Raw genomic sequence first — 17,595 nt, 5'->3', positions numbered from 1 at the left:
TTTCGTGTGGATATCTATGGTGTTGTAGTCTAAGTCGTGCGGACCATAAAAGGTATTATACATGAAATAGTGAAGGTACTGCGATTGACACTGACGACAGCAAACCAACAGTGGATATCAACCACACTCCCAGCGTCATTCTGCACACCAGGAGAATCCAATACAGTCAACTTGGCTAATAACGACTGCGGACATAACGACAATTCGCGAATAACGACAGAATTTCCATGCCCAGAGCAAAGTCCCATCCTACTGCAATGAGACTTCGGGTAAAACAAAACTTCGCGAATAAAGACACCTTTTTGATGCCCCGCCGAGTGTCGTTATAAGCGAAGTTGACTGCACATATAGCTGCCAACTCTGATGGTGTAGACCTGATAACTTCCATCTTTCTTGTTTTGTTACTCTATGATTGGTATACAGTCATGTACTAGTGTAATCTCTGTACATACTTGGTCCGCGTCAGCAATATTGTCGCTTACCTTTCGACAATTTGAACTTAGACTTTGGACATGAACGCGTGCACTTGAAGTGATAAAACTTGGTACGATGGACGGTAAGGTATAGAATGACAACTAGCTGCGAGGACTATATTGTTCAAGGAAGGGTTCCTACTTTTTCGGTCCTCCTCGTCGCTGCTCTCGGCGCTGGCGACAAATATTTTTGCTCGGGATCGACTCTCTTGCTTTTGCAAGCTCATCTCTCTTCCTCTCCGCTGCCTGGCTATTTTCTAAAGCGAAGTCGATCGTGACGGTCGCCTTCTCTATAGGATTTTGCGTGGGCAGCACGACAGCCTGTGTGGTTCAAATCAGACGCCGTTCTTTGCAAGATTATATTTTGAACGACGACGACGCGTACAGTACTTGCAAATCTCCACGACGCGCTGGATACTCCGAGCGTTGAGCTGGAGGTAAGGGAGCTGCGATCTCAGCTTGATGATCGATCCCTGAGGTGAGCGATCTCGGCCGTTCAGCAAAATGGAGCTTATTCCGAGTAGCCGATTACTTTTTTGTGGCTTGCGCTGCTCTTGCCTGCACAGCGGAAAAAAGATAATCTATTTTGATGCGGCGCTGTATCAATCAGAATCACCCACCTGTCGCTCTCGAAATCCACTCGAACTCTAGCTAGACCTTTCAGGTACTAGCAAACTAACTTGCTAACCAAAATTGGGATGAAATGGGCTGCCAAGTAAGCATTGGCGACATATAAACAAAGCTGAAAGATAAGCGACAATATCGCTGACGCGGACCAAGTATGCGTAATGCACTGTATTTGTTTCTGGTGACTGGAGGTAGTTTATCATAGCACTGTTTTTTGTTTTGTTTTTGTTGAAGATGAGCATTATCATGTTAACGTTTCCGGTGTCGCGGGTCATTCCACAGTCCCCAAAGGTGACGTTCTCGGCAACGGACCGACCCAGTAGGCAACTGATTAATGATAAATTTGCTGCCATTCATGATTGGTATCACGGTGCGCCACAATGGCATATGGTGCAAAAAATCTGTCTTAGAGCAAGAACAAGGTGCGGCTGGTTGCCTGCCTCGCTGCTGAATGAGGAAGCGATAAGTTTGCAAGTCGCTTGACGCCTGGAAAGAGTCTCTTTGTGACCATCAAGATCGCGTAAGGCCAAGACGCCACTGCAATGCAGTGGAGCCCTTGTCTAGACCTCACGTCTTTCTTCAGCTCTTTCAGTCTCTGTTCATGTGTGCTTCATGTGCTTACTCTTTGGTTTTGGATATCTTGACGGACATTGTACATCATATCAGTCATGTTCATTATGTAGGATTTCACTCCAATCCTTTCTTGTTCTCCTAATTATCAACCTAGGCGGCATGCCATGCATTTTGTGTAATACAAATCAATGATTAGGTAGCATAGTACACGTACATGTACATGTGTACAGAAGAATGGTTTCTTCCCTCTTTCCTATTTGCACTGCACCTTTCTGTATGTTTGAAAGGCATTTTGTCCGAACCCGGTGGTATAGATAATTTTTTTTAAACATCCTAAATTGTCTCCAATGTTACAGTTACTATGCTGTGACTATGCCGTTGCTATGGTTACATATGTGAAACAATTTCTTCCGTATTTTATGCCCTTGCATACTGAATGTAAAGGAAACAATGTGATTTATAGGGAGCACTAGGTGTCCATTTGTTGTGTGCTCGAAGTGGGAACGGGCGTGAGTATCTAAGGGGCCTGGCTGCTGGACTACCGTATTTCCCCGGAAGTAAGTTCTCCCCAATGACTTAGTACCCCCCTATAAAAATACACTTTCCACTGCCGAGGTTATCACCCTGAAAGACAGTTCCCCCCGAAAGATAGTAAGTTCGTACCCGTCCTACATGTACAGACACCGTACAGTACATACATCATATCAAGAGTACATGTGTACTCTTGATCATATGCACGGACACTAGAGTTGCGCAGGCTTCCCACTGCGTGTCATTTACCCCCGATAAAAAAGTACTCCCCGAAAGATAGTGAAGTATCCCTGCCTGGCTAATACGGAAGTAGTACGGAACTAATACGGAGCTTTGCCTGATGTATGTTTGGTGTGTCTCCGTATGTAAGCGTACGGCGTCTGCTGCATAAAAGCTGCTGCGCATTTCTGTTTTGATATTATAGCAACGACAAAGCTAAACCAAGAAGAAGAAGTAGTCAACCTCTAGGTGTGCACCGGGGAGAAAGTCATTTATTTGCCGCTTCTTCTTTAACTTCTAATATATCCTAGGTGTGTACCTAAGAGAATAATAATAAAAGATAACTCGTGTTAATTGCACCGCGCCTACCACTCGGCTAATACCACCCCCGAAAGTTTGTACTCATGTGGTTGCTAAGTTCGAAAGTTAGTACGTACAAACTTACGGGGAAATACGGTATTAGACTCTCTGTCAGTCAACTATGGTAGAAATACAAGTTATCATGTCCAGGGTTTCTCCCTCACTCTCCTGCAATGCTACACTCCTACATACTGCGGATGCATTTGCTGTGTTTTCACGTCAGTGACGAGGTCGGAGAAAGCCACGTTTGCCAACGCGCTGTATAACGTTGCATGCATGGCTTGCCAAAGTTGCATACAAACGTTGTGGCCTCATGGCTCTTGCATTACATTTCTAGAATTACAGTGGAACTCACTTAGACCATACCCGGGTAAGAGGTGCAAGCTCATATACAAATGTGTTTGGGAAACGACGTACCATGATAGGATTTACAACTAGTATTATGAAGGACTTTTCAGCAGGTGCAGACAGAGTGTACTAAGTACTTTTTTGTTGTTTTTCAAACACCGTTCCACTTGACAGGTTTGCACGACAGGTATTTTAGCATGTTGACAGTGCTAAGGAGGCTGTTTGCAGTGAAGGAAGCCTGGTTTGGTATCACTTACCACATACATTTTGCAGGGTCTAGGAAGAGTCAACTTTGGATTAGAAAAACTTCAGATACTAGTGACGTTTTGCACAACTGTTTGCTCGAAAATCATGAAAAGTGAAACTTTGTGTGAGTGTTTGCGTGTTCGCAGCGCCGGATTGCGGCACAGGCCAACATGGTTATCTGTGGGTCTCCGGTTATCGACAACATATGCAAAAAGCTCTTGTCTCAGGGTGCAGCCACTCGCAGCAAATAAATTCTCAGTCGGATGAAGCTCTGTAGATCTACCGAAGGCAACTTCTCAAACATGCACGAGTGCACTCGTACTTTTCTTGGAGCGAAAATCATGAAAAACACAAACTTCGCGCGAACATTCGCACAAATATTCGCAAGCCCAGGCGCGAAAATCCATGCGAGCTTTTGCTCTGCAAAACCTCGGTACTAAGTTCGTTGTTCCACTCCCGAGGCAGTACCTCTTATCCGAGTTCCACTGCATCTCACATGGAGCCGTACGAATGAATATGCCCGTCTTGCTCCAAACGAAAGCCATTACAAGCAGTGGACCATGCAATGACCCTTGAAATGACCCTTGAAATCAAGTCCCACACTTTTGTCCCTCCATAAACTAAAGCAATCAATTCACTTACCAGCACCATCAGAGAGAGCTGGCTCTCTCTGATCAGCTGGTTGTGACTGGCGGTCGGAGCTCTCATCCTTGCTGGACCCCAGAGCTGGATCCATCTGGTCAGCTGGTTGTGACTGGTGGTCGATGCTCTCATCCTTGCTAGACCTGAGAGCTCGCTCTCTCTTGTCAGCTGGTTGTGACTGGCGGTCGGAGCTCTCGTCAACGCTGGACCCTAGAGCTGGATCACTCTGGTCAGCTGGTTGTGACTGGTGGTCGGAGCTCTCATTCTTGCTAGACCCTAGAGCTGGATCCCTCTGGTCAGCTGGTTGTGACTGGTGGTCGATGCTCTCATCCTTGCTAGACCGGAGAGCTGGCTCCCTCTGGTCAGCAGGTTGTGACTGGCGGTCGGAGCTCTCATCAACGCTGGACCCTAGAGCTGGATCACTCTGGTCAGCTGGTTGTGACTGGCGGTCGGGGCTCTCATCAACGCTGGACCCTAGAGCTGGATCACTCTGGTCAGCTGGTTGTGACTGGAGGCCGGAGCTCTCATCCTTGCTGGACCCTAGCCCCATTTGTGACAGTACCCTTCACCAGTGGTGTCACCACACGGATACCTGAAACACAGCAACACACAAACACAGCAACACACAAACACAGCAACACACAAACACAGCAACACACAAACACAGCAACACACAAACACAGCAACACACAAACACAGCAACACACAAACACAGCAACACACAAACACAGCAACACTGTCATATACTGCCATGTACAGACAAAACCACACATTGTCGACTACCAGCACCTTCAGACACTTTTTACACATTAAACGGTGATTTCTGCTGATCGGATCTTACAAACACTTTTACACGTTATTCTGTCTGATTATTAGAAATCCTACGGACAGTGGGAAAATCCCTGCTTTCATCACTACATGTTTCATGTTCATGTTGCAATGGGCCAGCAAAATTTATGTTCTCAGTTTTATAAATGAGTGAGCAGGTATGGATACAGTACTGGCACTAATGACAGTCCAGAGGCCTCGCTATGTTTTGTTTTTAACTAGGGCTGTAACTAGATACTATATACGCTGTCAGAAAGTGGAACAACTAGGCAGAAAACTGGCAGAGTACTGAGACATTCGACGACCTGACACCTAGCTTCAACACATCTCCGTAGCGCTAGCCAACAGCCTTCCAACTCTGAAGGTCCAAGGTTAATTTAAGAAGATACCAAAGAGGGGAAGGCAACCGCAACGAAAACGAGCACAAGCCACAGTCTCACGGCAACAAAGAATGTCGACTGTTACTGGTTTGTTAAACCCTTTACCGTTTTAGGTATTTGTACAGCAAAAACCGACCGTCATTGTTCATGCCGTAACTTATTTTGTATTTTTCACTTTTATTATGTACAAAATGGGGTGATTCTGACTGTCAAACAGGAAAGTCTAACGAGTCACAAAGTCTCACGTTTTAACGGCCAATTCTTTTTCGTTATTTGAAAAATACGTTATCGCTAGATGTCTGTCGCTAGATGTCTGTGTAAAGATGCGCATACAGATGGGTGGCCAGGTAGCCATCGTTAAACTTTCTGCACGTTATCATGCCAAAATTACAAAAACGTTAAATTTTTATTCGTTAGACTTTCCGGTTTTACAGTACCTAGTTACTATAGTATCTAGTTACTACAGTAACTAGTTACTATGGTATCTAGTTACTATGGTATCTAGTTACTATGGTAACTAGTTACTATAGTATCTAGTTACTACAGTAACTAGTTACTATGGTATCTAGTTACTATGGTATCTAGTTACTATGGTAACTAGTTACTATAGTATCTAGTTACTATGGTATCTAGTATCTATAGTATCTAGTTACTATAGTAACTATAGTATCTACTTACTATGGTATCTAGTTACTATGGTATCTAGTCACCATAGTATAAAGTTACCATAGTAACTAGATACTATAGTAACTAGATACTATAGTATCCAGTTACTATAGTGACTACTTACTGGTGTACAGTTACTCTGAACTCGTATCCATGTGTACTTTTCATTTCTAGATTTATTATCGGCTCAACATCCGAGTTTCAAAAATATTATATGCGATAATCACAACATTATTGAAAAGACGTTTCTTTCAGATTTATAGAAGTTTAGAATCAACTCGTAAAAACTCCAAGTCAATCTCCCATTGACACAAACCTCGTTTATTCAACATAATCATCCTATCCAATAAAAACAGTTCATAAAACAGTTCATAAAAACAGTTCATAAAAACAGCTTTTTAAGATCGGACCTGGTACCCAGTCCGCATAACCAAGAAAGCTAGCTCCCTTGGCTGCTGTTGGAATATGCAAGAATGGGCCTTCCACATAAGGTCTAACAAGAAGCAGTGGCTATAGTTATGAAATGAACACCGGTAACCATGGAGACAGACCACACTCTCATTATAGATACTGGTTATAAATAGACCGAATAAGGAAAATGATCTGATAGCCTATGAAGAGTAAAAGAAATTGAACCAATGACAACAAATACTCGTCCAGCACACGAGTTGTCATAGCAACACAAATAACAGCTGTCCACTAATTTTGTTGTTGGAGATTGAGTAGGAGTTTTTACTGGTTGATTCTAAATACAATAAATAATCCGGCCTTGGGTTTATGACCAATAAAAACTAATTATAAAAAAAAAAGTTTTTATCGGTCATAAACCCTCGGCCTCCTCATTTATTGTATACGTAAGAAATTGAAGTGACACGTATCATGACCTAGGTGAAAGCAAAGCATAGCGAGGGGACTGGTATTTCCAGACCACTTATTTGTAAACCAATCATTAATTTTCTGGATTCCCCAGATTCTGAATCGAGTAGGTGGTTGTATTTTAATATTATTTATTTTTTTCCACACATAACACGGGGTTTGATTCTGAACACACACTGACAGGTCAGGTACATTTTACGGAGTAGTTGTATTATACAATGGTGCTAGCTTATCGTTTTTTTTCTTCTTCCTTTTTTCCAATTGTTGGCACACATAACGTGGTACTGAAACACGAACTATCTCCCTGCATGCATTCCTTCCATACACTTTGCACGCATACATATCCTACCACGTTGGTTCACGTTATGAACCTTGCGTTGAAAGCCCTATTTGAATATTTGACCAGCTTACTTTACTGGTATGGTAATGTAGCAGGCCAGGTATGATACGCCAGGTAATGAGGGCCCTACGATGTACACACACACACACACACACACACACACACACACACACACACACACACACACACACACACACACACACACACACACAGATACACACACACACACACACGCACGCACACACACACACACACACACACACACACACACACACACACACACACACAGACACAACGAGAGGGCTTGAATGAACAAGAGCAACTCAATATGCTTCGTTTTAACTTTCTCCGCATCATTACAATTGTCGCTTTCTTGAGCGATTTTTCAAATTTATTTTCTCCACTCGAAGTGAAGAAGTCAGCTAGAAGTTTGTGGCCTCCCGCTTTGCTGCACTTGCGGCTGGGGTCGACGTCTTCACCAGAATTTAAGGCAGACCCTTCAGTACTCAACAAAACGGTGAACAAGAAGCGAGTTCAAATTTAGGTCATGAAACTTCGTTTTCAAGCAATCGATGCCTCCAGGTGGCGGGCGATGACGGCAAACTAGCATTTTTGAAGTACACCGTAACGACCACCAGCGAGATAGGGTAAGCAGTTCCGCACCTTCTTTCCTTGACAAGCGCTTCGCTGTTTTTGTTGGTGTTTTCAGGCCTGCTACCTTCGCAGCAACATGCGCCACATGTAACGCATTTCAGGAATTTGAGAACACTTTGTTCTTGCCATGGTCAAGTTCAGCATGCCAAATTCAAGAGATATACCAGGATTCGTATCCCTGAGCCTTTTTTTTAATTCACGGTTCGCGTGGGGGACCGGTACGAACTCCAGAAAAATGATACTCACTCTGGGCGAAATAGTGCGAAACGAGAAGAATTTGTTTGGTGCGGAAGAGAGCTCCAAAATCACAAAGCCTTTCGTAACAATTGCGAGGGAAGGGTCATACCAATGTTCGAACACAGAAAACAGTGATTCCGCCAGCCTGACTAAGACAATCAAGTCACAAACATTGCGATTTGCGAAGCAACAATTGTAGTGACAAAACCTGCTCCTGATAATAAGATTTTTAAGGGGGACGTGTCCCCCAGACCCCCTCTTTCTTTTCGCCTCCTTTCGGTCGTACAACTTCTTTAGAACCTGGTGGCGCCCCTGCAAAGTGATCTGTCAAGGATTAGGACTGCCCTGAAAAGAGAACAAAATGCAAACCCCAACAGGACTGGAACCTGGGACCTTGCTTGTCATGAGCATAGCACTAACCATCTAAGCTATGGCACTGAGCAGAACCTAGAAAGCGCTGACAACTTTTTCACTAAAATTTCAGCTCAAAAAAACTTTCCAAATAATTTTGTTTTTCTGGTGAAAGGTCACCGTTTCCGATTGGAAGAAGTCCCTTCTTTGGAATTTGACGAAATTATTCATCGACTACTAGTAATTTTCTCTGCTTGTAAAGCACACGGATTGAGAGTGAGTGGATATTGCAGAAGCCAAAAAATTCCTTCGCGTTTGAATTGCCGTTGCTGCGCTTCAATACCATGCGGACAAATGTGAGCACACGACACGGAGTACTGTACATCAGCAGAAGCCTTTTCCAATAAATCGTTACGGGTTGGGGCTGCTGTGCTACAAGAACTCAGCGCACACCTTCAGTGAAACATAGGGACTGAATGGGAGATGCTTACGTGACTTCAAGCCAGGGAGAAGCACCTGCTCCCGATAACGGCCGGGTGGTTCCTGTCCGGCGTCCGCTATTCTGGTAACGTTGACCCGGACGATTGGTAGTCCCACAAATCTAAACGCCACCTGCCGATGGGCAGGTAACGAACGAAAGCGCTTCACTTCCGCAACCAGATTGCGACGGAGCGTCACTCAAACTCCCAGAAAACAACAATATGAAGGGCCGCAAGCAGAACACGCATCCGCCCAGAACACCCACAGACGGCAACGAGCAAGAAAAAAAACGATTCCGCATTCAACTGAAGCACGGACGGTGCAGCAGTCCAAGATCTTCTCTACACGTTCGCTGCACGCTCCAGCGGCCAGAGCTCTGTGGCTTCATTCATCTGTCTGATCTGTCAGAAGATGTAGATTTACGCGTAGATTATGTACATGACTGTAGAACATGACATCAGATTCTACTGCCTGCTCCACACTACAAAAGTACAGTGCTACTCGTGTACATCCATATGTAGGTCTACATAATCATTGCGGGCCGACCTCTCTGCTCACAAGTGACATGATGCTCCCACAACAACTACGAAATGAAGCCGACTGTCTGTGTCGCCAGAGCAGAGGCGGACTAGCTGTTCAAGTGTCATCACATGCAACAGTGCTAGTGAACGATGTCGCCTGTACTAAAGATTATGTAGAACAGGCCTGTTTGTTCACCCACGTACACGTCACGTGGTAAAACAGCCGGGATAAATCGTAGTAGAAGCAAGGCAGGGCAGATTATCATTGCTGGCCGACCTTTCTGCTGACATGATGCTCCCACACCAACTACGAAATGAAGCCGACTGTCTGTGTCGCCAGAGCAGAGGCGGACTAGCTGTGTCATCACATGCAACAGTGCTAGTGAGCGATGTCGCCTGTACTAAAGATTATGTAGAACAGGCCTGTTTGTTCACCCACGTACACGTCACGTGGTAAACAGCCGGGATAAATCGTAGCAGAAGCAAGGCAGGGCAGAAAATGAGATCCTTTTTTCACAGGCAGTAGCTACAGCCAAGGCAAAGTCAAAGGGCGTAAAAAGGCTGGCATCCACAGCAGCACTCTAGTCTCTACACAACACATCATCATCATGCATGACTGTCGTGGACATGGAAATCCGGTCGCACGTCTAGCGCTGGCCATGCAGCCATGGCATGCATTACTACGCGCTGCTGCTGGTCGTATCGCGTATCGTATTACATGTGCGCTGCATGCAACGACGACGTTCTGTACGCGCTGAGGGCGCCGGCCCTGGTCTGACTGGATGTCCATGCATGTCCGCGACAGTACATTGTAGTCATTCATCCTGAGCCGCTCGCGTTTTTTATTTTTTATTTCGGCCAGTCGGCTACATAATTGTCTTGGGGGTTAGACAATGGGAAGTTGCCATGTAGGGGCGTGAGCCCGCCTTTCGCCACCGGAAGAGGACCCACACCTTGATCTGGTGAGCTGAGCTGCGTCGCGTTTTAATCATCCTGACTGAGGCTACTCCTTTTCACAGTTCGGCCTCCACTAAGGCCGCGGTCACACATGAAAAGTTTGCACCGCTTTTAAGGCTGCATTCACACCCGCTACAAAAATTCGCGTTTACATGACTATACAAGTCACTTGCAACGCCTGTGCATTCACACAGTCAAATGCAGTGCATGCCAAACACGTTAAAAGTGACCCGCGTGACCCATGGCGAAGAGCGGGAATTTAGATTTCTGCATGAGCTGAGCGCACTGGCACCGTGCGGCACTTGGATCAATATTTCAAAAATACTATTTCTTGGTCCACTAGTATGATCTCGGTGGAACGCGTCCACAACTGGTGTATTTCTCTGAGTGTGCTGGAGTTGTGAACCATAGCGGCCGTGTATATCATTTCCTGAACATCTCCGGATAGCTGCTTTGCGCACAGATTCAGCTCATCTGCAATCCTCTTCTCGGCAACAGCTCTTTTAATCATAGTTCCACTTTTCTCGCTGGTATTTTCCCCATAGTTCTATCAGCCGTAGCTCCACCTTGGCAGAAAGGACAACTCGAGGCATGGTACCGGCCTCTCCAAAAAAGAACAAAAACTCTGCGCACTCGACACACCAAACCACTCGTTTCGCCTTGCCTGAAAACTAAAAGCCGAAATCCTCTTTCAAAGCCGCCTTCAAAGCCGCTCCGGGATGGCTTTGAACATTGATGTGATTTTCCCCTTTCCGCGCATGTTTCAATGCCCACTTCAAAGAACATATAGCAATAAAAACTGCTTTATGGCAGCTTTCTAAAAAAAGTTATTGTGTTCTAGTCCTGGGTCCGGCATAGGCTATAGAAAATTTATATAATTGCTTCCAAACTGGCCTGGACTCCGTCTAAAAAGTAAGAAACTAACGAAATGTGAGTGCCGAAAATTAAAAATTCACACAAAACCTCACAATACTCACAACACTTGACAATCAAATACTGCTTTCAACACTTATTTAGTCTGACACTGTACTTGTACTGCACCAACATGCATGCATGGGAAAGAGGATCACGAAGGGAAAAGGTTTTCTAGCTTTTCATCCTGTGTGTGATTATTGTGAGGTTTTGTGTGAAATTTTAATTTTCGGCACTCACATTTCGTTAATTTCTTACTTTTTAGACGGAGTCCAGGCCAGTTTGGAAGCAATTATATAAATTTTCCATAGCCTATGCCGGACCCAGGACTAGAACACAATAACTTTTTTTAGAAAGCTGCCATAAAGCAGTTTTTATTGCTAAAATTTCTTTTGTTTTTTCTGTCACCAATCAATGGAATGCCCTTATGTAAATGATGGCCTTCACATCATATCAATACCGTATTATACGCATTGAAGTGCAAGCCTTTTCTTGCAGAAAATAGCACTAGCATTATACTTCTGCTGGGGAAACATGTGGTTAGTGGTGGTGATACTTGATACTTTTTTTATACGCAGGTCATTCTGTGCATGTCGCTGTTGCAGAATTTCAGGACTGTCATAAAATTGTCTTGCCTTTCAGATATTTCAGATTTACTTGAGAAATGTAGCCAGTTGCGTGTCGCAGATGTTTTTGTTGATTCTGTGTTTATACATGTACTTGAAGTACTTCAGTAATTGTTTATAATCATGGGTTATCGTGATAAGGTCATCCTGCGTCATATTGCACTGAAATCGTAATCCTGTTGATGTCGATACAACTTTTGGAAGTAGTTCAATGACTGCAAACTGTTAGTCCACGATTTTCTAAAATAACACAGCAAAGGAGGAACAATAAACATGTATTAAAATGTAAACAAATACATTGTTGAGTCCGGTACCTCGTTCCAACAACTACACTGATCCTGAGGATAAAAGGGGCAAGGCCATTGGAGGTTGGAGGTCATTATTATCAAATTGTCAAATTTTTGATAGGGCAATCCCGCAGGCCGAAGGCCTTCTTACAGGGTACCCTGGAGGTACTGTCAATAACTGAGAGATAAACAAGGCACTCCATAATAATAAAATGGTACACATCTTTTGCCGTGAGTATGAATGATATCCAGTCAAACCTCTTTAGGACGAACACCAAGGGACCGATGGTATTTATTCTGTGAGTTTGTCTTAACCTATTTTATAACCAGTGAATACATTTCTCCAATAGACATACGAACAGATTTTTTCTACAGCGAAAGATTCTAAGCCACACCGACTCGTCTCGTATGAAACAAATGAGTCACTGAACCTTTCTTTAGCAACATGACGGCAACTGAAACAGCAACAGAGAAAGTACGATACATGTACAGCACATTCTTGCAGGTACTACAAACAGATGGCAGATCGTAATTTTTGCTTTGGCGGCACGCAACTTTATTTGGGGCAGTGCAATCTCGGCGGTACTCACAAATCAAACAGCCCAGACTCGAGTAAACGCCCAAAATCAGCACACTTTTCGTAAATGAAAGAGTCAACACAAGCAAATGAATCAAAGGGAACTGGTCAACTCACCTGTCATTGAGTGATATTCCGCGAAAGGAGGTCTCAGCAGCGCCGAAACGAAATAAGCCAGGCCAGGAGACAAAATATCCGAAACAGCTCATGCAAGAAGCAGTTCCAAAGAAGGAAGTTCCTCGAGCCTCGTGCATGCACATCCGAAAACATGGAAAAGGCAGCAATGCAACAAAAAGTCTGAAATGCACACGCATGCGGCCAGCCGGCCGCGCGATGGTAGGAGCCATGGAGCAGCTCCCTGGTCCAGGACCAGGTACCGAGCATCTTACGTAGAAACTTACGTAGCTACGTAGACAACGTGTCTAAATAGCGGTGTCGTTAGGTAGCGCCATGTGAACACAATAATAGAAAAGCTGACAGGATCGCTTTTCTAAATGATGCTTGTAAGTTGTATGCGGTTTTGTACCGTAGCGGAGGCAAAAAGCGTAACTACCGCAGCCGCTTTCGCGGAACACACGATGCAGCGGTCACACATACCGGTACATACAGGGCGCTTTCGACCACACGCATTTCCGTCAATTCTAGAATTAGTTATTGTTGATGCACAGTTCGATTAGGCCATGGTAAAAAATAAAGTTGATTCTCAGGTCATGAGCCTGAGAAAGCACGAAGAGGAGAAACGGAGGAGTTATGAGAGTCGCATTCTCAACGTTGAGCACGCTTCCTTCATCCCCGTGGTGTTCAGTACGACTGGTGGCCAAGGGAAGGCAGCCTCCACTCTCTTTGGCCGCATTGCAGGCATCAAGTCTGAGAAGAATGGTGAGCCTTTCTCTGTGGCAATGGCTTTGATCAGAGCCCAGCTGTCCTTTGCTCTCGTGAAGGCGGCCGTGGCATGCCTTCGTGGGCATCGCCACAAGTCGAGCAGGTATGACCCTCATGCATATTCTGCCACACTTGCTGTCTCCGGGTGTCATCTGTAGACAACCTGTCTGTTTCTCCCAGTTTTTCCCCTTTTTCTCTGTATTATTATTATTATTATTATTATTTTTTCTTATTTTGTTAGGGATTTCCCAACAGGCAATGTTGCCTTTTTACTGGGAACCCTAAATGAGACTTTGTGTGAGCGCGAAACAAAGCAGGCGACTCGGCCAGGCGACAAGATGGAGGCAGCGCATTCCACCTGTCGGCACCAAGATACGCAATGGAATGGAAACCATACCGGGAGTGGCAGGCAGGCAAGACAAGAGCAGCTGTAGCTTGGCCCCGAGTTGTGGCAGCAGAATGTGGGCCAGTGCAGCGGGGAGTGAATAGGAGGCTGAGAAGTGGGCTAGATAAACCATGCAGACAGCGAAAGACAAAGACGTATTGCTTGAAATTTAAGCGTTGCTCTAGTGTGTAGATGTATCATTTTTGTATGTTATAATTTCCGCGGATTCCAGTTTTTCTCCCTTCATTATAATTTAAAGGGGAACTCCGGTCCAAAATCACCCCCATTTTTTATTGCGGAATCCATTAGAGTATGTCGTAAGTGGTAGAATGGCGAAAACCGGAAGCTTCTACGACAAGGATAACATACCTAAATTACCAATTGCAATTTTCCATATTTGGCACCTCCCACCCTGTGACGTAAAACGTTCTCAGCCCGGTCCACTCAGATGAAATTTTCAAAATAATAGAAGCAAGAATGAAAAGTCCTTGGCCATTGTTGAAGTGCTTGTTGTTCTGTGCCATGCCCGATTTATTGTCACGACTCGCTGCTGCGTCTCTGGATGCAACAATGTCACGAAGAAAGAGGCGCCTGTGGGCTGTCGTAGCATGGCTTTCCTCTGGCTGACGCGAACCTGACGACAGCTTGGCTATGGAGAGTATGTTGGAAGGATTTTTCTCCGACGAAAAATAATCGTGTCTGCACTGAGCATTTCACTGAGATGTGCTATGAAAGAGATTTCCAACAAGAGTTTGCACAAAGCATTGGTGGCTATAAGCAGAAGCAGCAGCGACGCTTGAAGCCAGGGTCTCTGCCATCCTGAAACTTGGCGGTGCATGTCATACTAATAGTTAGTAGCTCCTCTACCTCTGCTGCCAGCAAAAGCAGACCATCTTCGATTTACTTCCAGGAACGTGAGCACGATGAGGTAAGTGAACGGCATGATTTTGTGCCGTCCAGAACGTAGCTCTAAACGACTACAGTCCTACTCAAAGTCCTCTACTCAAAATCCTAGTCAGTGAAGTCGAGAATTGATGTAATGTACATGGAACGTTATCATGTGTGTTATTTCGGTTCTCTTTATCTGTAAGTTTCCATTGCGTTACTTTCCGGTTGCAGCTACACTGCCACAAATACAAGGTACCGTATGATTTGTAGTCTGGAAATTTTCCATGCTGTCATACTGAAGTGGGCACCAAAACGTGTCCACTTTTCGTACAATGGCATGAGAGCACGGGTACAGTCGGCATGTCTGTCCCACAATGCCAATATAGGGAGAGCGCACGCCAAAACCAAGGAGGGTGTGCTCAGGTACAGGCTGGAATACACCAAGAGCACAAAGTGGCCAAGAAGCTGCACGACAATGTCCTGCAACTTCTTGAAGGACCTGTTGAACGATGTGCATACAACCATTCTCGGCATTCGCAACGGCACCGGCACAACCCCATGCTCCCGAACACAGTACAGTCTTGTGCCATTGTATCTGTCAACTTTACCAGATTGTTCATGCAGCTGCATTGGTGCAAAGCATGCGCCCACCCGAAAACACAAATATTGCCCGAGTCAAGAATAGTTATAAATCGTGTCTGTCAACTGTTTTCTACATTCTGCATGCACATGTACCAATGATTATGTGAACGTCAACCAGGCCAAGAAGCATTATCATCATCATCATCATCATCATGTCCAACTGCTTCCTCAAAGCCCCAGTGCGCATCTGCATTGGCTTCTGGTACAGCTGCTTTATCTTCGATACCACGCAAGACGGTATCACACGCCGCTGCTTGCGTCCAAAGTATCCGTGGGTGAACCATGTGTATTGTCTGTACGCCACATGTCTCCAAATCCTGCACAAAACAGTTGGAGAGATGTAGATACACATACCACGAGTGTCTTCATGATTGTGTAAAAGTAAATAGTTTCAGTGTAAATAGTTTCGGATTCGAATTAATATTTCTATGGGCTACTATACTGAAGACACTTTGGCCTTTTTTTCAAATTTACATCACTTTTACACACAGTTGAAACACTTACAGTACTAGGAATAGTATGAATGAAAGACATCGTTGTACCAGTATAATTATATTGGCATGGGTGCAATAGAACTTCATGATTGTGTGATGGAAGTTGGTGAATTTGAATACTGTACACAAAATCATTGCACAACACTTCCCATCTACTGTACAAGCGCACTGGCTCCAAGCCACTCAGAAGAATCATCCAGTCTGCTAGGTGGAGAATGCTTGGCCACATGCTTCGACTAGACACCTCATCCCCGGTCCAGCAGGCTATGTCAGCATACTTTCAACCAGGAAGCTCAGGGTTCCGAGGCCGCCCGAGAACAACCTTCCCGCGATCTATCAACAACGACATACTTTGTACCGGTACATGAAACATGGAAAGAAAGGAAATAATGAAACCGATTCAGTGAATCCTCACCTGTTTGACCACGGTCCACACCTTGCCCGAAATTCTTCGAAGGAAAGCAATGCCACCTCGAGCACTGATTTTTGCAGGCAAACAACAGCAAACTCTGAGTGCTGCGTGACGCACTGCAGCCCTTCCTGCTCGCCGCGTTTACTGAAAGCTGCAGGAACCTCCCAGCAACAAGTCGACTTGACCTCGCTCCACATCATGCTGCATTGTCCGCAACGGCATCAAGCATTGCTTCTCACGCGAGCACTTGCAACCAAAGCGTTCTCTTCACGTTCATCTGTTTTGTAGTCTCAGAAATATTACTTGTAGACAGTTTCGCAGACGCTGATGCGCGCTTCGGCTCGAACCTAAAAGGCCTCGGTGCTGTTGAATCCGAAGTGGCGTCCACCTCCACACCTCCCGTGGTCTCCTCTTCCTCCAACATGATGATCGAATGAATACTAGTACAAGGGTTATTGATTGAAGAAAAAACAGTGAATACCTTTTTCAAAATTTCTGCAGGTCTACCATTTGAATAAAAAAATTGGAGGTCACTGAGAACGTTTTACGTCACAGGGTGGGCGGGGGCCCCCTCGTGCCAAATATGGAAAATTGCAATTGGTAATTTAGGTATGTTATCCTTGTCGTAGAAGCTTCCGGTTTTCGCCATTCTACCACTTACGACATACTCTAATGGATTCCGCAATAAAAAATGGGGGTGATTTTGGACCGGAGTTCCCCTTTAAGCGCAGTTTAGCGCGTATTGGCTTATGATTTCTTTTTCTTCTGTTTGTATTTAGCGCTTGACCGGTTATTATTTTCCTTCTCTTTATTTTGCGCTACATATTATTATTTTTCTGGTAATAATCGCATAGTTCAAAAGTTCCAAAAAAAATAAATAAAGAAAATCGGTGCGAGCGAGCGATTTTTTATTTTAATTCGGCCCACAATTTTTTTATTTCCAAAGATAGCGTCAGACATGTAGGGGTGCGCGGATTATGCTCGCATGCAACCGATATTATGCTTTCGGACATTTCCCGCGGAACTTCGAAAGTATTCTCCCAAAACATCGAAAATATTCTCCAGAATTCCCCCAAAAATAGAACCCCAGCATGGAACCGTGCCTTGCGCATGCTCTTTAGTATGCAAAATGGATGGTCAGGCACGTGATCACTGCATGCATGATCTACACTACATGTATA

The 17,595-nt window shown here is 44.7% G+C and overlaps 1 protein-coding gene and 1 long non-coding RNA gene across 3 annotated transcripts in view; both read right to left on the bottom strand.

The window, feature by feature from the left end:
- LOC135827734 (uncharacterized) overlaps positions 1 to 9,114 on the bottom strand; it is a 72,876-nt gene extending 63,762 nt beyond the window's left edge. The window contains exons 1-3 of one of the 2 annotated variants that reach the window (XM_065340184.1): positions 8,843 to 9,114; positions 7,119 to 7,235; positions 4,020 to 4,611 (exon numbers count right to left, since the gene is read on the bottom strand). In XM_065340184.1, the coding sequence (XP_065196256.1) occupies positions 4,020 to 4,569 (550 nt within the window). In that variant the 5' untranslated portion in view covers positions 4,570 to 4,611; positions 7,119 to 7,235; positions 8,843 to 9,114. The remainder of the gene's footprint in view (positions 1 to 4,019; positions 4,612 to 7,118; positions 7,236 to 8,842) is intronic. The other variant, XM_065340183.1, reaches the window with a different exon arrangement.
- Positions 9,115 to 15,445: 6,331 nt separating this feature from the next.
- LOC135827369 (uncharacterized) lies at positions 15,446 to 16,896 on the bottom strand. The gene is made up of 2 exons (XR_010555412.1): positions 16,418 to 16,896; positions 15,446 to 15,825 (listed from the first exon to the last, which is right to left on the bottom strand). It is a non-coding gene; the product is annotated as an uncharacterized LOC135827369 (long non-coding RNA).
- Between the last annotated feature and the right edge of the window lie 699 nt (positions 16,897 to 17,595).

The sequence above is a fragment of the Sycon ciliatum genome, chromosome 11 (genome assembly GCF_964019385.1).
Source record: "Sycon ciliatum chromosome 11, ocSycCili1.1, whole genome shotgun sequence".
Taxonomy (NCBI): domain Eukaryota; kingdom Metazoa; phylum Porifera; class Calcarea; order Leucosolenida; family Sycettidae; genus Sycon; species Sycon ciliatum.
This window is presented reverse-complemented; position numbering and strand designations above follow the sequence as displayed.